This window comes from Clinocottus analis, unplaced genomic scaffold (assembly GCF_023055335.1).
Source record: "Clinocottus analis isolate CAN_PGR_092001 unplaced genomic scaffold, fCliAna1.0.p SCAF_2, whole genome shotgun sequence".
In the NCBI taxonomy this organism is placed as follows: domain Eukaryota; kingdom Metazoa; phylum Chordata; class Actinopteri; order Perciformes; family Cottidae; genus Clinocottus; species Clinocottus analis.
This window is the reverse complement of record NW_027175931.1, coordinates 10872688-10893342: the sequence shown is the minus strand read 5'-3', so window position 1 is coordinate 10893342 and position 20655 is coordinate 10872688. Positions and strand designations below refer to the sequence as shown.

General features: G+C 42.2%; 2 protein-coding genes across 7 annotated transcripts in view; both read right to left on the bottom strand.

Annotated features, from left to right (window-relative positions):
* Positions 1–3256: 3256 nt before the first annotated feature.
* c1qtnf5 (C1q and TNF related 5) lies at positions 3257–6896 on the bottom strand. Its single transcript, XM_068585310.1, has 3 exons — positions 6808–6896; positions 4492–4727; positions 3257–4418 (listed from the first exon to the last, which is right to left on the bottom strand). Exons 2-3 carry the CDS (start codon positions 4712–4714, stop codon positions 3898–3900), a joined length of 744 nt encoding a protein of 247 aa, XP_068441411.1. The 5' UTR covers positions 4715–4727; positions 6808–6896; the 3' UTR covers positions 3257–3897.
* Positions 6897–9225: 2329 nt separating this feature from the next.
* The window catches only part of kmt2a (lysine (K)-specific methyltransferase 2A), a 37974-nt gene continuing 26544 nt past the window's right edge, over positions 9226–20655 (bottom strand). For 5 of the 6 annotated variants that reach the window (XM_068585722.1, XM_068585726.1, XM_068585724.1 and 2 more), the window contains exons 26-34: positions 18028–20607; positions 17173–17244; positions 16864–17090; positions 16388–16462; positions 15850–16024; positions 15461–15568; positions 15174–15254; positions 14083–14212; positions 9226–13956 (exon numbers count right to left, since the gene is read on the bottom strand). In XM_068585722.1, the coding sequence (XP_068441823.1) occupies positions 13681–13956; positions 14083–14212; positions 15174–15254; positions 15461–15568; positions 15850–16024; positions 16388–16462; positions 16864–17090; positions 17173–17244; positions 18028–20607 (3724 nt within the window). In that variant the 3' untranslated portion in view covers positions 9226–13680. The remainder of the gene's footprint in view (positions 13957–14082; positions 14213–15173; positions 15255–15460; positions 15569–15849; positions 16025–16387; positions 16463–16863; positions 17091–17172; positions 17245–18027; positions 20608–20655) is intronic. The other variant, XM_068585723.1, reaches the window with a different exon arrangement.

The following is a 20655-nucleotide window of genomic DNA, read 5'->3' as shown; positions in this document are numbered from 1 at the left end:
CAAGAGCTTGACAGTAATGTGGAGAGATAAAGAAGAGACGGGAAGCTCATTAGTCCTGGCCTCCACTCAACTCTGGCTCAACTGTAATCAAGAGGTTTGTTAGAAGTAATCGAGATAATCCTGACAGCCTTAAATGCAGTGTTCGATGAGTGAGCCACAAGGCGATTAAAGCTGGATGATAGTCATCAGGTCAGAGGGCTCATCAGAGGAGCTCCATGGTACTTGAACTTTGACCTTTGGACGGAGAGAGCAAAATGAAATGCTGTGAAATGTGCTACTGTTCCAACACAAAAAGAAGGATGGCCAAGTCTGGAGGAGTACAGATTTAAATACAGTGCCAATAAAAAAGCCTTGTGTAGATGTTCAGATTTGTTGTATGACTTTGGAACAAAAGAGGATTTGATGTGTCCTTTTTTGACAGGAAACAGATCTTTACAAAGTAATTTAGTACATTTCCAATATAAAATGAACCACCTTCTTTTAGATGACACACCTAAATCAGCAGCCGTGCAGTCACATAATTAGTTAAATTTCCGATCACTTGTATCTAGTCAAGAGGTTTGAGTTGATGTAGTATGAAAACACCTGTATTGGGAATGTTCAATGAAACTGTATTGTGACAAAACAAAACTTTTAATGGGCAAAATCTCAAGAAGAACGAAAAAGAAAACGACGTCATTGAAAATGACAAACAGCTGTTATGATAGCTGGTGTAAGTGTGAGTTTGAACAGGCCATTAAACACCCTGAATATCAGAATCAATAAATCCTCTCAAAAGACTGAACTGCACATCTTCTCCTTTTGGAAATCTTCCCTGAGATTACCTTACAAATGAAATGTGCTTTGAAGGACACTTCAGTGGAACTTCTTCTTGGTTGTGCCATAACAGCAAAACTGTAGTGCAGTGTTCGATAATTGCTCAGTTGAATAGTTCAGCAATAATCTATTTTAAGTACCGCTATCGTCCAACATGAACATGCAAAAGCCCAACAAAAGAGTTGTGTAGAGATTACTCGTGCATCTTTAGGAATGTGGAAAACTAGACTAGGAGAAGTAATATTCAAGTTCAAGCGCATTTAAAATAGTCCTCAACATGTTATATAAAGTCATAGCTGTCGTTATTAGAGTATCATAACACCCTCTCCTCATGACTGTATCAAGTTATTCACACGACACGAGTCTGTGTGTGCAGACAGTTCAGGTTTCTTTCAAGCACAGCCACACATCATAAAGTCACCTCCGGGCTCACAGACTGTGATCCAGATGGTTGAAATCATCAGTCCTCCATAACGTGAAGCACAAAGTGATGATACGTGATACTTACGTCTGCAGATGTTCCCACGGGCCATGTTTTAGCTGCTGGACGGTGGTACACTACTGCCCCCTGCTGGAGAAGTAGCTCCTCCACCGAGAGCAGACTCCATCTTAACCTGAGAGACTGAGAATAATATACACGGTGAAAGTATATTTCCTCTTGACTTTATCGGTACGGCCATCTGTGTTTATCAGGAATATTTTGTCTTTTGTCATATTTTTGTTTTAAAGGATCAGAATTCATATACACATGTTGTAATTGTGTTTTTGAGATCCCTTTTACGGAGGACAACGAAGTCATATGTAGTTTCTGGTAATCTGGGGCTCAGTTTGTATTCTAAAATTACACACAATGTTTGTTTTGCCAATAATCTTCAAAGATGTTTCTAAATGGAAAAAAAAGTCACATTTATTTGTTCTGCACTATTTCCTCCATCAACTGGTTGCCAGGCAACCTGATGGCAATGGCTAGATTTTTTGAAACATCTAAATATTCAAAGTAATAATGTGTGTTTGAGGGTAAAAATGTTAATTTATTTCTCTAACATAGTCTTTAGGCCATGATGACAGGACATACATACCATGGACAACAATATGTTAAATATAATTAATTATTAACATTATAAATGAGTAGAGTTTACAGGCACTTCCTTCCAGTGGGTGACCTATAGTGCATGTTGTGCATGTTGTCTATCACAGTATCTCACTATATTAACTACATTGTATCTGCATCAAGGCTTTAGACGTGAAACTCTTTCTCATCAACCAATGAGAGCTCAGTATTTCAGGGGTCGATGCCATCAGCTTCAAACAGAGCGGTTTACAGGCTGTAGAGGAACGGAAACAACTGTCTGAAGCCAGGAGCAGATTGATTAACTCCCTGCTTCTTTCATTCTATCATAGGAGGGAAAACCGATGAGGACTTATTCAAAGCTTAATTATGTGTAGGAGTCTGGGAATGAAGGAAAAAAACATTACCTCATGTGTACTCGACAGGCACACAAAGACATCACTGCTTCTGGTCTTGTCTGTGTTTACCCTCATAAATAAACAACGCCGCCTCAAGAAAGATGCCAAGAGATGATGAGAGACACTTCGCTCAGTAAAGTGTGAAACTAAAGTGTTATTATTGTTTTACTATGAGTGACAGGAAGAAGGAGGTGACTTACAGCGACCAGCTCACAGCGCTGGAGCGTAGCTGCAGAGTGTCACAGCGTTTGGTGAAGCCATTCGGCCGGAGTAAACAGTGTAAACCAGTGGAAAATTAATAATTTCCAGATGTTTTCATGATGGTATTTACTTTAGTTTTGCTTTTCCTTTGGGAATGGGATCCAAATTGTGGTGTGTATCGGGTGGATTTAATTGATTTAAATGCCACGTGAAAGTTGATTCATTTGGCAATGGTCAAAAGTGACAAAGTACATTTACTCAAGCAAAGTACTTTTAAAGTACTACTGGAGTATTTCCATTTAATCCTGCTTTTATACTCTAACTCAGTTTTACCGCACAACATTATTTACAGTTAAGATTTCGATCATTTTGAAGTACCTTGTCATGTTAGGGTTAGGGTTAGGGTTAGGGTTGGGTTAGGGTTAGGGGTTAGGGTTAATTTTTCTTATATGCCTATAAGTTGTTAACGGCTTCAGCAGAAAGGATTTACCATCTCAACTTCCCAGATGGTCTCGTTTGAGTTACAATTTGAGGCTCAATGAGGTCAAATCATTTACTCTCACAATCTTTCTGATTCCTTTAGGTTGGACACATCAAAGCACCTGTATAAATACTAGCTCCACCTCAACCAGCTTCGACAACAATGACACTTCTCCATTGATACTACAGTATTTACAAGTTAATATTCAAAACTGGAAGTACATTTTTCTGACAATATATGCATAGTTAAAGTTAAGTCTAAGTTATAAAGTAGGAATCTGCACGTAATGGAATGTTTTCACACAGTTTTACTTCAGTAAAGGATCTGAGTACTTTTCACACCACTACGATCAGGTACATGCTTATAAAATCAAACTGACGTTTTATGAGAAAGTGACCCACATATGAAGTTGGAGATTGATTTAAAAGTGTAGAACTGACTTATTGCAGCAATATATAAAACTGATCTTCCCACAGTGAGAAAATATATTCATGGCCCGAAATATGTCAGTCATGTGTTTGTTTTAAAAACTAAGATGGTTTATTCATTTTTCTTATGTGCTGTACAGATATTGGTGGGAAACAAAGTGCAATAATTGCATTAAAGCTGTTTGAAGTTGTGGCCTGGAGTTGGCCAGAGGCGGCTGTCACGACATCTGTTACAAGAATTAAGTGTTGCAGCGGTTCGAAGGCTGCAACTGAAGAACAGACACTGAGTAAACAGTGTGTGTACCTCACACACCTCACCAGTACGGTATGTGCCATTCAAGCAACATCGTCTGGTGCATTTTAAACTCATTACACAAATACAGATGCACCAAGTCACGACCCATTCACTTCTCAAGAAGAAAACTGAAATAAGCTAACAAAAAACAGCTTGTGGTTCATTTCCCAAAAGTGGGATATGGCTTTGCTCGGATCATGATCCCTGTGTCATGCAAACACAGCGGAGTTTTTCCAGTCCGAGTAAACCAGGAAGCCAGTGAAGGTGCTGTCTGTCTTGGTGCTGGAGTAAAATCCACTGTACTCCGACAGAGCCATCTGGACCCACACCTGGTCACCAGGGACGAGGTGGAGCAGGGAGCCGCCTGACAGTGACGCCGGTTTGGGCCAGTTGCCGTAGAACTGGAAATAAGAAGCCACTGCGTGTGCATTTTTCATCAGGTCGAACTGGAGGCTGGCTCGGTATACCGTGGCGTGGACGGCAAAGTAGTAAACCCCTGGTACTTTGCAGGTGAAGCGTCCCGTCTCCGTGTTGTAGTCGCCCTGTTCGTTGATCAGGACCTTGTCAAAGCGGACTGCGTCCCCCGCGGCGAGGGGCAGAGTGTGACCCTCGGATAGTTTGACACTGAAGGCGGATTTGGGGGCCACCGCACACTCTCCTGCCTTTCCTCCCTCTCCCTTTTCTCCTGGGTCACCTCTGTCTCCGGTCAGGCCTCGCAGCCCTGTCTCACCTGTGGGGTAGCACAGACGTGAGCATCAGCAGCAGACATGTGTCACGTCAATGAAATAAATAAAATAGAGCACCTGGGCCTCCCATGTCCCCCTTCGGTCCAGTCTCCCCCGGAGCAGCATCCCTCCCGTCCCTCCCGTCTCTCCCTGGCTGACCAGGACTGCCATGAGCTCCAGGAAGGCCCGGGATACCAGGGTGACCAGTACACAGACTGGGAGGGATCTTGTTGTCTTCCAACTGGTTGGAAAGATGGACTTGGAGGAGAAGGAGGGCGTGCAACAGCCAGAGTGAGTTCATTGCAGTGTCAGGGCTGAGGGGAAAAAAGAGAAATAGAGTTTAGTCTTGCAAAGATAAAGGAAACATTACGGGTTACGAAGACGTCTGCGGATGAGCCACACCAAAGTTTGAACTGGATAATATGTTCCAGTTAAAGAAGGGTGCACCATATGAACATCACTTAAACGCTAACTTCATCAGATCACAGACGCCAAAGAGGATTTAAATGTAATTCACCGCAATTATGAGTGTTTTACGACATCATTTTAGGACTTGCAGTATAATTCAGTTCCCTGTGGTACAGGATTAAATTTGAGTTAGCATTACTCATTGGATCATGTCAGTAATGCACACACTGTAAATAAATAGGAATGAAAGTGCCCTTCTCAGATATCTTTAAGAAAAATCAAATACCTTTTTGAAAAGATAAAAACAGGCCTGTTTTTTATTATGGCAGGTGCAGTTTTTGGTTCCAACTGGTGATTCAGCTTTCTCGTGTAATGGATTGAGAGTCATGATTACAAAAACAGCACACGCTGCTTCAAGGAATGCACGAGAAAAAAAAAGACCAGCGATGAAATAATGCAAACAGAAGAGACCATCATCTACAATCGCAGACTGATTTACATAAATCACTCAAAACTAGACATCATCCAATTGTTTGGCAAAATTGCAAAAAAAGATCAAAAATCCATGTTAAAAAGTGTGTAAGCTGTGTTTCTGTGAGGGCCATTAAGTCATTACATACATACAGAGTCATGAACTAATGACTAATCACAACTTCATAACAACATACGATGACAAAACAGGCGTCTCAGAAACTACTCACAGCCACATTTAATCGTTGAAAGGGTTTCCTGCCCGTGTGTGAACTTCAATCTTATTTTCTGACCCTGCTTGGACAGTGTGAGGTGACTCACATTATATATATATATATATATATATATATATATATATATATATATATATATATATATATATATATATATATATATATATGATCTTGGTCAGCTCGTCTCCACAGTTTGTCGTCCTGTCTGGCCGTCTGTCTGGCAGCAGGACAGGCGTCACAGGACCATAAACTGCCCTGATGAGCTGAGCAGGAGGACTCACAGCTGGCTAAGAGAGCACAGCTCTCTTGTGGACTCCATGTTTATGGTGAAAGCTTGCTGTTTGTGGTTTGTGACAATGATGAGAACAGCTAAGAGTTGTCTGTCATCTATCTGGTGGTCTCCTCATTGGAATCTAAAGCGTACATCCACAACTGCTGCCAAATAAAAGAGAGGAGGAGGAGGAGGAGGAGGAGGAGGGGCAGGGATAAAAACAGAAGGAAACAGTGAGAAATAAGTTAGAGGGAGAGAGCAATGCATGTCAGCATTCCTGGCAGAAGAGGAGAGCAGACAAGAGGACAAATAATGGAGAGTCTGAACAGCTGTCTGCCATCACTCCTCGGATGATTCGACATGTGAATGTTTTTAATAACCGAACAAAAGATGAATCCACCGTTTCGGCCACTAAGGAGACGACACTTTTGACTCGGTTTATCCTGTCACAGCAGCTTTTGGTCTTTGTTTTTTATGTATAATCACAAGGTGCAGATTTGTCTGCCATTATTATCAATTCCTATTCGTAAGTTGCCGTTATATGACCAACCACCTCGATGATGGAGATCCATTTTTTACAGTTCAAAGATTTGATTTCTCTGTAAGACAGAATAACTTGTGTCATATTAAGACTAGCTGAAGTGATATTGTCTATGTTTACAGTGACAATGTTATGTACATATTTTATGTTACATTATTTGCTTACACTGCTACATTTAAGAGATAATTATTTTTACTTTTAACTGTAACACATTCTCTGGCAGCGTTAGTTGACTACCTATGTTACAGATTAAGATTTTTAGATAAGAAGACTGGCAGTCACATCTAATACACAATGATACACTTTGAACTAATTTACGTGGTATCGGTTGCACGAAAGGGGAAAACTTCTCCACACTAAAGTCTTCAGACAAATCTGAACGCTGCATGTGGAGGCTTCCTCTGTGTGTCTTGAAACAATAAAAAGCAACTTTTACTCACAAATCAGGAGGGAAAAAAAACTGAACTTACCAGACGATGTGGTGTGAAGTCTCTGGGAGCTGCTGCTGCAGATGTTTGCGCACATCAAAGAGAAACCAGTGAAAGCCGTTCCTCCCATCCAGAGCCTCTGGCTAAGAACAACTGAAAGGAAATGGTTACGAAGTCCAATTAGAAAATGGGAGGAGAGAAAAAAGGGAGGACAGAGAAGAACATATTTGATGTTTATCCAGCACAAACAAAAGAGAAATAATCAAGTCTGAAACAACATTGTGGTGAAATCAATATGAAATGAGGGGTTTAATGTTTGGGAGATTGCATAACAGTGTTTGGGAAACTCTCCAAGACATAACCTCAGAGTTCAAAGGGCTGTGGCCAGAAAAAAGGCAAAAGTCACCACACCAAGCTGCAGCAGAGAATGAGCTCGATTTCATGAGATGCTTTACATAAACCATCAGAATTTAAAGGACAGGAGAGACAAATACAGACATCAACTGACATAAAAGGAAATAGAGACAATCGCACTTTCTTTACTCCACGATGTGATTTTCTGTATCTGCCTCCAAAAAGAGGCAATTTGCTCCATCCAGATAACATCATCCTATTTATCCGTCTCCCTCTCAGACAAGACTCTCTGACAGTAATCCTCTTCTCCCTGTAATCTTTCACTGGCGGTGTTAAATCGCTAAAGCGAGAGCTCTTAATATCCTTTTGGCAAGGAAGCTACACTTGAGCCGGTTGAATTCAGCAGCTCCCTTGAATTTTGGCCAAGGAAAACATGTTTTCACTGTTATCGTGCAGCAGTGACCCCAAACAGACCAGAACGCTGCCAAAGCTGGAGATGGTGGAGGAGTGTCTAATCTCTGTGGGAGAAACAAAAGCAAAAAGTAAGCAGGATGAAGCTTCGGCGCAGGACTGTGTTTAGTTGAGCCGTGTTAGTTGCTCTCGGATGGCAACGTCGATCCTGAGAGCCACTTTGGTCCCAACTGAAATGTCTCAACAACTGTTTGGTGGATCGATAACATCCCAGAGGATGAATCTGATACTGACGTTGGTGATGTCCTCACTTTTTCACCTCCATTTTTCACCTCCATTAGTGGGACGTGTGGTTTTAAACCAAGTGTCTCAACAAGATTCAAGTTTAGGGTTACAGGAGTGCAAATAACACCAGACAGACGAATCACTGAAAACCTTCTCACTTTGTCTTTAGAGAGAATTAGCAATTGTTGGCATGATGACACACATAATTAGATTTGTGCACACGGTAAACATTACACCTGGTTAACCTCAGCATGTCCCCATCGGCAATGTGAGCGTGTTAGAACGATGATGTCAGCATTAAGCTCAAACAGCCCCACAGAGCCGCTAGACGTGTGTTTTCATTGTGCATTTTGGGTCGCTTCTGTTTGTGCTCGTTCAGCGAAGAATTACTCAAACATGAGAATATATATGAACGAATATATGTAACTTGTGAGCCTAAAGGTGCAATTGAAAGGTTACCATGATGATAAATGGTCGCCAGTTCAGTTATGGTGGAATAAAAGTCTAGTGTTGTTCATAAAATGTCATCAGCATATAACTTCAGGTGGACTGTCACCTATTGGCTTGAAAGACATCTGTGATAGCCGAGAAGGCGAAAGCAAAGACATTCAAACTGTGTTTTTTATATTCAAGGAATACTTGTTTTTACAATTGAATGAAGTGGGTTAAGTATTTATCCGGAAAATTATTCCGGTCGGTTTATTGGACTTCGCCCCCTAAAGTGCTGTTTGAATAGTTTGGTGCAGAACGAGGCACAACTATGAGATATCACATGGATTTACATGAGGGGTGCACATACATTTATATCTTCAGTAGATTTGTGAAAAAGCTATAGAAACTATAAAAACGTCTTCACAGTAACTCATGTAATTAAAATCAACACATCTTTATGTTTTATTGACACAAACGTAGGAAATTAAAACTGAATTGCTTGTGAAATTGTGCACACACCCTACATATATACAGAATCCGTATTTTCAGTGTGTTGTTCACGGAGAACAAAGAGTGAAACTGCTCTGGCTGAACACGTGCGCCTGCTCAGCATTTTAACGATAAAACCCTGGTTTTATGGGAGGAGTTGAGGCATGTTTTGAATTAGCAGCAGTCGAATCAGCACATTCTGGTTCTGATAATTTCCTGTAAAAAGTCCATAAACTGCTGCTCAGAAGATTTACTGTTGATTCAGACCACTTGGCAAACAATTTTAGTTTATTTCTAGTCGGTGACGGTGAAGAAGTTATTAATTTGGGAATGAACTCAAAAACAGCCCTTCTTTTTGATATTAAAAGATGTCCTGAACTTCCCAAAACTTAAATTAGTAAACGAGGCAAGAGACAACAAAGAGTAAAGGAGACATGTTTATTATTTAAACTATCACTTAAATAAAAAAAGTGCATAGAAAATAAACATGATTAGAAACTTTTCTTTTTACATTTATATACAACTTTGTTTCCTAATTATACATTCAACCAAGTAGTTTGTGGTCTATTTTCACTGTGGTGGTTTTCCTTCATTTCGTTGATGTGTATTGAAAGAACACTGTTAAAACGGGATAAAATATGACTGTTGAACTCATGAATACCATTATTACAGAGAGCGGGAGGAATATTGATAAGACAAAGGTATATTCAAGGCATAAGAAACAAGCCTGTTCATGATCCATGATCCCTCTTTTTTTGCATGTCCGTCCCTTCCGCTCCCTCTGACACCACATCCCATCCTCGGCTGATAACTTCTATACACAAGAAACAATTAGAAAATTACAAATACATGTTACGTACTTGTCGGCCCGCTCCCAAACCTTGACTTGTAAAAGAACAATTCAGGGTGGATGTTGCACAAAATAAATAAATAAAATGTTTTCAACATCAGCATTATCTCAGCATTATGACTTTCTATTTAAAAAAAAAAAAAAAAAACCAGTACATGATAAGTACAACAAAAGCTTCGGAGGCGAGAGAGGTCGTCAGGGAGACACGAGAGATTTTCCAAAATGGAAAACGCCATTTCGGCAAGATCTTTAAAGTCTCCACAGACCAAACTCTTAATTTATTCCACATCAAGTAAGCCGTCTAAAAAGTCCCTGTTAAAACATACAAAGAAAAAACAGAAAAACATTCACTACAACAACCAGAGGGGGGGGGGAAACAAAATGGCTGACCTCAAGAAGTTTACAACCACATTAATACAGTTACAGTTCTCATCACATAAAAAAAAAGTTCCTTTCCAGAAAGAAATTTGAAAAGCAAAACTGCAGCGCTCCTTTATTGATGAAGGAGCACTCACAGGCACAGCAAAATTGGTACTGGATATCAATATACAAAAGAATGATGCACGTTAGTTTCATCTGATAGTACTGTAACACAAAACCATTATAGAGTACATTGAAACATTGCTATTAACCGTTATAAATTTGCTGATTTGCTACTGTAACTAAGTTTGTCTGTCCATTCCATATATTGTATAGATACTAAAGTACAAGAAATTGCTATGCATGTTTCCGTATAATATTGTTATGTATTTATACTATAATTACAGATAATGACGGAGTAGGGCCACTGGTGTGGCGTGGTAAAATGAAGTCCAAAGAAACAACGAAGACCATTTCCTTATTGTATGTATGCCGCTTGACAGTGAAACAAATGACTTCTTGTTCACTGAAAATTCAGGAGTGGATCTCGAGAAGCGAGAGCCGGAGACGGAGCCCTTGGCATCAGTAAACATGTTATCACCGACGCTAGCGTGAAGTGGAGAGCTAACCCAGTAAGAACGTGCTGTCCTGCAGATGGAAATGCCACCGCTGTTCACGCGTCAGTATTATTCCCAGTGCTGAAATGAAAACTGCTGCCGCTGCCCAGTTTGAGGTCACATCTACATACTGTTCATATCTCTACCAGGGTTGTTGACACAAGAACTGAAAACAAATGTAAGCTGACAAAGCATCAACACGACCCGGTGGCGTGAAGGAATATACATTCATTGTTGACCTTAGCAGCTGAACTCAGCGAGCCCAATGGAGGTGCAGCTGAACAACCGAGAGGCTGGCCCGCCAGTCAGGGTCAGGGGGCGCCAGATCTAGAGCCCCAAATGGGAAAGCACAACCGGGGTTTGGACACACTGCACCTTCAGGAAGGAGAGGGCTGCTGGCGTGGTCCCTGCCTTCACTTAAGTTGCAGGAGAGTCAAGTGCACTTGGCTAGAGCCTCAAACGTCTCTTTCAGGAGTCATTAAGACCAAACCCCAGATTCAAACCCAAACTCAGTTCTTGTATCGAGGTCTTGATGCACAAACTCAAAGTATCCATAATGACCATCTGTGCTTGTGGTTTCAGCGTTGGAGCTGTATTGTCTGTCTGGAGAAATAGTTTTCCTATGTCGATTCAGTGCCTGTGTCACAGCTAAAGTGCAAATCACGTGTGGGTCATATTTTCTTTCAGCGCACAACAAGAAGCAGCGTGGGAGTAACTGCTAACAGGCGATGACGAAGTCAGCAGACAACAATAACTTAAGTACAAAAAGGGACAACAACGTTTGACTTTAGTCGCATAGTGAAACCAAACTAAACTTCTCTTCAAATATACCATCAAGGACATGATGGCTAGTGAGAGAGAAGAGGCATGCTCATTTACAACTAAGGCAAACAACGAGGACAGTGAAGGAGAGGATAAAAAAGTGATTTTTAAATGCCGGTGAGCACAGATGAGTGGTCACCAGGATGAAGTGGCTTCTTTAATAAACGGGTTGGCTCGACAGGGGGTGATGATGAACGCTTGTTGATAGCATTAAAATAAAGGCACCTCTTTGTTTTTAGTCTGCAGAGGGACAAAACTGGTTGATGGAACTCCTGTTGGATGTTACACACGTGCCACTTGGCAGTGAGTCCGCTGATGGTTGATTAGTGAACAAAACGACTCGTTTCGATACGACTGCCTGGTAGCAGCAGCCTGTAAGTGGACTTGATTCTCGGTGTGATGTGGTGTGGAGACAATAAGGCTGGAGAGAGGAGATATCTGCTCGGGATCAACAATCTTAACTCTCTCAAGTGCATAATAATAGTTCACAACTGCCATACTGCCAGCTAGAACTGGAACAATAAAAAATAACGTCAGCTCCGACGCAACGGCCCGGGATAGATAAAAGAGCAACTGGTGGACTGAACTCAACGGACCAAGCCACAGACCAGTGTCAGTCTTTGGAATCAAAGAAAACATTCAGGCTACAAATAAAAATAATAAAAAATTAAAATTAAAAAAAAACTTTGAAAAGGCAGCGGAATACAAAACATAGAGACCAAGCATTAGTGTTTGTAAACCTCTATTTCCTACAAAAATGGCAATAAAATAAATACAATTTTTTAAAAATATAAATACCATCATTAAGTGCTATTCACTAGTGAGTGCTTTGTAAGTCTTTTTTTTTTGTAGAAAAATATACATTATTTACATTTGTTTTTTAAAAGCAAGCATGATATTTCCCTGTCCATAATAAAAAAGATAACAGACAAGACTAAAAAAGACCTAATACAAATAAAAAAACATGTTTCCAAAGTAACGGTTATCACAACAGGCCAAGAAGAAAACGAGCTTGTGTGAAAATTCAATTCAAGGGCGTGATGTTTGGTTCTCTCTGCTGCTGAAATTTGGAACGTGATTCAAAAGTCCAAGGTTATATAATTACTAAAATAAATTTTGATAATAACAGCATGCGCATGTTTGTTTGTTTCTGTAAGATCCGAAGCTGTATCTGGAACACAGCTCCAAAAATCAATTATAAATATGTCTACTAAAGCACATCAGTAGGGCTCTCCAGTCCCTTGGCTGTCAGTCCACCAGAATCTCTAGCTGCCTCGCTCTGTCAGGCCAGAAGCTTAATCCCATCAATAACATGTCTACATCGCTGCCAAGCTGTCAGACTTAAAGTCAATTTAAGTACAACGGATGGTATCGACCTCAGATATCACCCTTTACACGAACGGACAAAAATAACCTTTTGCTTTTTAAACAAATTTACATTTTTACCCCTGCGTCTCTTTTCTCTCTCTTCCTTTCTGTGGTCACTGCTCCCCCTAGTGTTTCCACCTGTACAGCTCTTCTCAGGCTGCTTATTCACAAGCAGCTCCTATTTACAGTGTTAATGTACACAAGCACAAGGGGGAAAGGTTCAGTAAATCACAACGGCTCTGGAGGCATCAGGGCACATTCAGGGAGATGTGCATCAATTATAGCTGACACTGAGATTTATAAAAAATAAACAAAAACAGAAATACTAACAAGTTGCTAATTGTTCTTTCTATTAAAATTACTGTTCCAAGTCCCTTCAACAAATTGCACTTTGGTGTAAAATGGGACCAAGTTCTTGAATTTTTGTTCTTCTATGTTTACATCTCAGCATTAGTGGACCATAACGTACTTCTAAAAAAATGAAGGAGGATGGGCCAATGTAAAAAATGATAAAGGGATAACTTTATCATCCAAATGTAAATTAAAGTTATTGTTATATTGCAATGCTGTGAAGGCTCAAACCGTATCATAACTCACCTCTGAAGGCAAAACTTCCCCTGCCAAATGTAAATGAGACAAAAGGAGGCACAATATGTTTGAACTTCTACAAGTGGCCCCTCCTCCAAAATGACTCTTCCTGTATGTCCAGTAGGACCCACGGCCGCTGCCTCTGCTGCGCTCTGCCAACACCAGCAGCAGAAACACTGACAGAGCTGGTGCCCTGTGGGCAGCGGTGGTCCTACTGGGGCCGGACCCAGGAAATTGACGTAAAGCCAGTGCCACGGCAAACCCCCAGTAGGGAGGACCTCAGAACGTCGTGGCACTGCTGATCAACAGACTAGCAGTCCTCTTTAAAGTGTCCGGATATCAGTTGAGGGACTTGCGACACTTCTTTGCGCCGCAATTGCAGGGCAGCTTGTTGCTGGCATCCTCAATAGGGAACTTGTAGTCGTAGGTTAGCTCCTCCCCACAGTAGATGCGCCGAGAGGCCAAGATGACGATGTGCTTCTGGCCATCCACAGTGATGACCCGAGAGTAGCAGTTGGGCTCGCAGGAGTGGTTGATGAAGCGGGCGGCGTTGCCATGCACCGTGGCATCAACCACCTCATAGTCGTCGATGCGAAACATGTAGCAGCCAATCCCCTTTGAGACAAAAAAGTGAAGACAGAGGTTTTATGCATGTAATAGTGTGCTCCCGATGTTTGTTAAATGGTTTAAGTTGATCAAACTAATACAATTTAAACTCAAAGTGCTTTCCCTTGACCTCACCTTTCCATCGTAATATTTCTCCCGTTTGTCAGTGAGCACGGACCGAATGACATTTCCAGAGTATTCAATGACCATCTCCGCTGCATCAATGGTTTTCTTGCAGAACAGACCTCGGCCGTGAATGGGTGACCTGCACATGGATAAAGTTTTAGGAATTAAGTCCCAGTGCTGGCTTCAGCCTGCATATGTAGATGTTACTTTTGTTGAGGCTATCTGCCTTTTTTTATACAATGAAGTTTAGATAGACATTAAAAAAAACCCACAAGTGATCCTATTATTATAAACAACGTGTGACAGTGAAATAAACCAGCAAATCTCTCAAAATCTTCTTTAGACCACAGGACTTTCTTAGTACTCGGAAGGAACCTTTTGGGGAACTCCCTGTGTTTCAACCACAGAGACCAGGGTCGAGACTAAGTTCCAGGAACATTTTAACCCCCTAAAAAGATCTGAACTGTGAACTTTCAGGGTGGGATTAGCAGGGATGATGTTGCTGATTGGTCGTACACATCCAGCACCTCTGCTTCAAGTCATGTAAGACTGCATACATAAAACAAGGAAGCAGTCTTGTATGAATGTAGGACTATTTTAAAAGATGGGGAGAGCATTTGTCTATGTTTGGTAACACTAAATGTAAAGTTAGACTTTACTTTCGACTTCCCAACTCAAAAAGACAAAAAGAAATACAACCCGCAGCAGTGCTGTGAATGAGAGAAAAAATAGTTTCATGCCAGTTACATTTTAAAGCACAAATAAATAACCATCAAACACACACACGAGACAGGCGGTCTCAGTTTCATTTTCACCCCTTGCATTTCATTCATTATGTCCAACAAAGCACTAAGCGGCAGTGAACGTTGTTGCAATGACATAAAACCAAGGTTGTGTGTTTACGCCTACGACCACCAGCATTCCTCGTCAACTTTGGTCTGAAGGAACCTTTTAGTTCCTTGAACAGTAGACCCGAAACTAAAATTACCAGGATGTGTTTAGTGGAAACGCAGCTATTGGACATCATCTACGTCGTATGCAACTTTTCATCGACAGATTTGTACCCTTTTAGTAGAAAGTTTAAGGCCCCCGGATCTAACCTGTAGACTCCAACGGTTTCCTTTGAGGTGGCCTTGAGCTGTTTAAACTTCACAGCCAGTGGTAGCTCCATGGAGGCACGCCTGCAACAAAAAGAAATGTTGTGGTTTTATGAGACCTTCTTGACAAAATTATATTTATTACTATTAACTCTCAATTTCAGATAATAAGATCAGTTTAGATAATGTAAGCAAAGTTCCTGAGGGGGGAATTTAGGTGTTGCAGCAGCACAATGTCAGATTGTAATGACTGTGAATAAATACAAAATCTAATGAGCGCGGTAACTGACCTGGCAGTCCTGAGCTGCCCTTCATCATCGTCGTCTTCTTGCGGCCTGTACTCAGGAGGCTGGCGGTGTTTAGAGGCCAGGAAATTGAACATGTCAAATACAGACCTCCTGGAAGACAAACAGATGTAATAGGCAGCAGTCAGAAACACAAACGCACAAGATCAGGTTTGGCTACAAGTTTGATGAAACATTTTCGAATTCGGAGCGTTAAAGTCAGAAAGAAGGTTCTTGCTTTTCCAATCGTCAAATTAATCATTTAATCAATTTCCCTCCATCAAGGCCTTGTGATAAAAGAACAGTCTTGGCGCACACTCCACAATACATCGTCATATACACATGTGTACACACACATATTTATATGTGTGTGTGTGTGTGGGTTCCTTGCTCACCTGTGGTGGACCTCTGCACGAGCCGACCCGTGGGGGTTGACGGGAGGTTCATCGGTTTCCTCTGGTTTATGGAAGCGGAAACGGTAGCTCCGACAGTGTCTGGAGCCGTAAAGCTGCTCGAGGAGGAAGACCACCGCCTCGTGGACGACACCCAGCATCCTCAATCCATTCACACCTGAGAGGAGATAGAGAGATATTTTTCTTGTCACATGCATCGTTAACAGAGTTACTCCGTACAATGAAAAACTTATTTTGCTAGGTCCTCCTTCCACACCGAATTACAAGAACTTAAAGCTAAGAATTAAGAATATATATATATATATATATATATATATATATATATATATATATATATATATATATATATATATATATATATATATTCCAAGCCTCTGTAAAGTTTAGACACGGCAGCTCAGTATTTCCCGCACAATGTCAGTTGACAGAGCAGAGGAACACGTCCACAATTCATGTTTTGCATATATAGCAACGCATCTATGCTTCTTTGTTTTGTGTGGTAGTCAGAGTCAAGCCTCACCTTCAAAAGAGAGCTCTTTGAGTCGTGCATTGGAGCGAGCTTCCTGCACCTTATCAGTCAGGGATTTCCAAGCCTCTGTAAAGTTTAGACACGGCAGCTGAGTATTTCCCGCACAATGTATGTTCAATAGTGGACACACATCAACAGTTCTTATTCTAAACGTTGTGTAGTATTTATGTGAAATGTAACCTTTTATGTACATGTTGTAATTACTGTGATTCCTTAGTTCTGACAAAGAACATCAAGAGCAGTCAGGAAGTGAGGAGTATTTTGCATTTACAGTAATGATTTGTATCAACATGTAGTCGAAACACTTTGCAACAAAGAGGACATTTTTTCTTTGTGATTGCAAATAGCCCTGTGCTCTTTATTTATTGGGAAAAAAATTCTAAACATAGCTATATCAACTTTAAAAGCACCCATTATATAAATATGTCTTTTGAGAAAGACATATTTGAGAAGTCCTATTCTCTCACCTTCGATACTCTCACAGCGGATGTGGAAGCCGTCCTCACTGCATATTTCAAAAAGTATGCCCTTCTTGGGTTTGCTATCCAGGCCGGTATCCCTGCTGTTGCCATCTTGGTCGGGGGGTGAAGCCACGGGAAGAGACCCTGCTCCGCCAGCTGCAGATGGTTTGTCTTTCCCTACTACTTTCCCCGGTAGCACAGGACTATCAGATGTCTTCTTTTTACCAAGCACACTGGAAAATATTATAGGCAAGCATTAGAACTTGTTAATTTATAACGTATGAAAATGGGCCCCTTGCATAGATAACCCCATACCTCTTGTTGGTCGCCTTGTCTCCAGGCTTGCCTGTATCCATGGGTTCGGGGGAACTCAGCTCTTTGGAACTGCTTGCAAAGAGGATAAGAGAGGCTCAAAATGTATAATGTATATATAATACGTTTTACGCACAAGTACTCTAGGGACCAATTGGTCTATTCCACTTCTCTGTACTCAAATCAAACTGTATTATATAAAGTACAGTGACTGAAAATATAATGTTCTACAAATAATATGTTATAAAAACATATCTAAAGAATAAGGCATAAACACAATCCTGTTCTTGTATTCACAATTAGTTACAATCAGGGTTTTCACCCAAAAATGGCACGACCGTATATATTTCCTGAAACATTTGTGCATACATGAAAAAATAAGAATGAAAATCTACCAAAAAAATGAATGACAAACAATGGCTGTCTGGGAATATGATCTGAAAAGGCAAGCTTGTGCCTTCAAAAGTAAACGTGTAGCCAGGGCTTGAAATGTGGCCAGTGGGTTTCAAAGTTACTTTGCCACAATTTCAGCAGCCGAAAGACGTCACAACATGCAGAGAACACCGTTAAGTGACGTAAGTGACCTGTCAGCACATTTAAGTATTTAACAGTATTGTTTTATTTCTGTTGAGATACTTATGAATCAAACGACCATGACTTTTTTCCCCAGATTTTTTATGATCATATGGACCTTGTATAATGTTTCTCATTATGAAAAAAAAACAAAATTATTATTCATTACTCTCCATATATTATGGCACCTAACATTGTTAACTAGTTCTTCCTATTCATTGATGTAAAGAGTAATAAAATGAAAACATAATACATCTCAAGCCGCCAGAATAACAACTGTCTCACCTTGGCTTTGAGGGATGTCGTCCTGCAGGGTTGCTATGATGCTCCTCTGCCTGAGAGGCCTTGAGCTTTTTCACAGTGGTTATGTCTGGACTCTGTCTGCTCCTCTTTGATTTTGGTTTCCCTTTTTCCGCTCCTAAAGTGGTCGAGTTAGGTGGCCTTTGTTCTGAAGATCTGGAGATGGGAGTTGTTCTACTGCTCTGGGAGTGTGTAGGGGTTTGTGTTTGGGTGAACACTCCAACAACACGTCCCTTGGCAGAGCTTAGCGAGGTGGCTAAAGTAACAGTGGTGTTTGGACTGGAGTCCACAGTCTGGGCTCTGTTCATATACTGAGATTGGTGCTGTAAGTGGATATTACTAACTTCGGTCTCTCCGTGCTGGCTGACTGCCACGCTGATAGTCTGTTGAGATGGTAGGACGCAGATGCTGCTAGCAATAGATGTCTGGACAGAAGAGCTGAGGTGTGATATCAGTGGAGGTCCTGCTGATTGAAAGCCCAAGCCGTGTGGACTTGCCTTGAACAGGAGGTTGCTAATTGGCCCTGTGATCTCAGTCGAGCTGAGGACAGGGGTGGAGAGAGACACTGATCCTGGTGCAAGAAGGCCAGTAGCACCACTAGGGGGCACAGAAACAACATTTAGCACTGACTGACTGGGGTTGAGGCCAGAGACTGTGCAAGGTATAAGGTGAGTGGAAGAATCATGGCCCAGAATACCAGGCTGGGCAGTGCCGGGAATCCTCTGCTGAAGGAGAGTAGTGGGATCCAAGTACATAACCCTACCCGATTTTGGTCGCTTGATAATATTTGGGACCTTGCGCTGAGAAGTGGAGATGGTGCTTAACTCAACCAGGCCACCAGGTTGGCCAGGGATGCCAGCAGTAATCTGAGGGGAAGACAGGTTGATGAGCGTCATGCTGGAAGGTCCTACTTCAGACGGGGCCAAAGTAGGCTGGTTACGGGAGCGGGCCAGCTTTTTGTTTTTTCTTGGTAGACGAGAAATGGGCCTCTTCTTGCCGTGAGCAGACGCGAGAATAGCCTGGGAGGAAGGACTGGACACTATGGCAACGCTGGGACCCAGCTCGCGTGGCCGACCAGCCTCCGAGACCAGAATCTGGGGCTGGTCGCGGGGCAACCCAATAAGAAGCCCTGAGGTGGTGCTGGGGATTCCCGTCTGGAAGCCCGTCTGTGTGGCTCCTGTAAAGGTGTGAATCTGGGAGGCGTGAGCCATGGTACCCAGTACTTTGCCTCCAGCAGGAAATATTGACTGGGCTGTGGATAAAGCAGTATTCAGCCCTGTCGTAAGTGTCATAGAGCTCAGCACTGCTGAAGAGCTGGTGTCCATCACTCCTGTGGCAGTCATTTTTTGGGCAACACCATTAGGGACGGTCTGGAGAACATAGAGAGGCTGGAACTGCTGATTGACCACAATGAGCTTGTCAGGAGCCGGTTTGATGACTGCTGGGCTAGAAACCTGAGTCTGGGATGGTCCTGAGCCAGGAACTGTACTGGGGCTGCCTGCAGCTGAAGCTGATGTTGGGATGTACTTCTGACCCTGAAGAGGCAGGGAGGGTGAACTTGGCAAACCAGGGGTACCAGAACTCCGTGGAACATCCTGGTTACCTGGAGGTTCAACCACCTGGCCAATGGCAGGGCTGGGAATAAACTGCTCAGGAGTCATGTGACCTGCCTCTGTGACCTGCGTTTCCCTGTTTCCCAAAGTTGTAGCATCATGCTGATTCTCCGATGGGGACACACCTGGCCCTGCTCTTTTCTTGTCCTCATTCTTTTCTCCACGGATTGTCTCTGGGTCAGAAGTTAAGCCCAGCATAGTGTGGTCTGAGGTATCTGAGATAAGACTCCCAGCAGTGTGGTTCTGGCTGGTGTTGACAGAGGGGCTGCGTGTGGTCAGGACAGAGAGATCAGATGGCAGCTCCAAAGGAAGATATGGCTCCTCTACAGATATGGAGCTATTCACACTACTCTCCACCACAGCTCCACTCTCAGCACTGGGAAGCTGCTGGGAAAAGTCATCAAACAGGATGTCTTTGGGCCGGTTGACATCCACTCCAACATAGCCGTCATCCAGGAGCAGCTCCGAGGAGGACGCCTCAGACTGCTGACTCAGAGCCTGCATTGACATGGAAGGTGTGTTGAGGACAAACTCCATGATATCTGATGGCAAAATGTTACCACAGTCATCACTGTTGTTGTTGTCAGAGTCTGATTTAAGCAGGTCTGTGCTGAGGGACAGTTGGGCCTCGAGAGGATCCTGACCCTGACTCTGCGGCTGGGACTTGACCCCGCCTCCAAGAGGAAGACAGTTTTCTTTCTGGTTCTTTCTTCCTTCCCGCGTGTTTCCGCTTACAACTCCACCGCTGTTGTCAGCTTCCTTGCTCGAGTCATGAGAGTCTTGTTTTTCAGTGTGTCTTTCTCTGCCCCTTCTCTTGGGAGTACTTTTATGTGGTGTGGAAGAAGAGGTGGCTGTCGTGGTGGTGGTGGTGCTGGTGGTGCAGATGCTGGTATCGCTCTCTGATCCATCGTCAACACCGTCGAGTTGGCCAATACGCTGCTTGCCTAAAGTTCTGTTATACACAGCAAAGACAATATGCCGCATTATTAGAGACAGAAAC

Coding starts and splice junctions, on each gene's coding strand:
- c1qtnf5 (XM_068585310.1), bottom strand. CDS start 4,714: ATGAACTCACTCTGGCTGTTGCACGCCCTCCTTCTCCTCCAAGTCCAT. Junction 4,419..4,491: donor GGGGGACATGGGAGGCCCAG/GTGCTCTATTTT, acceptor GCTACCCCACAG/GTGAGACAGGGCTGCGAGGC.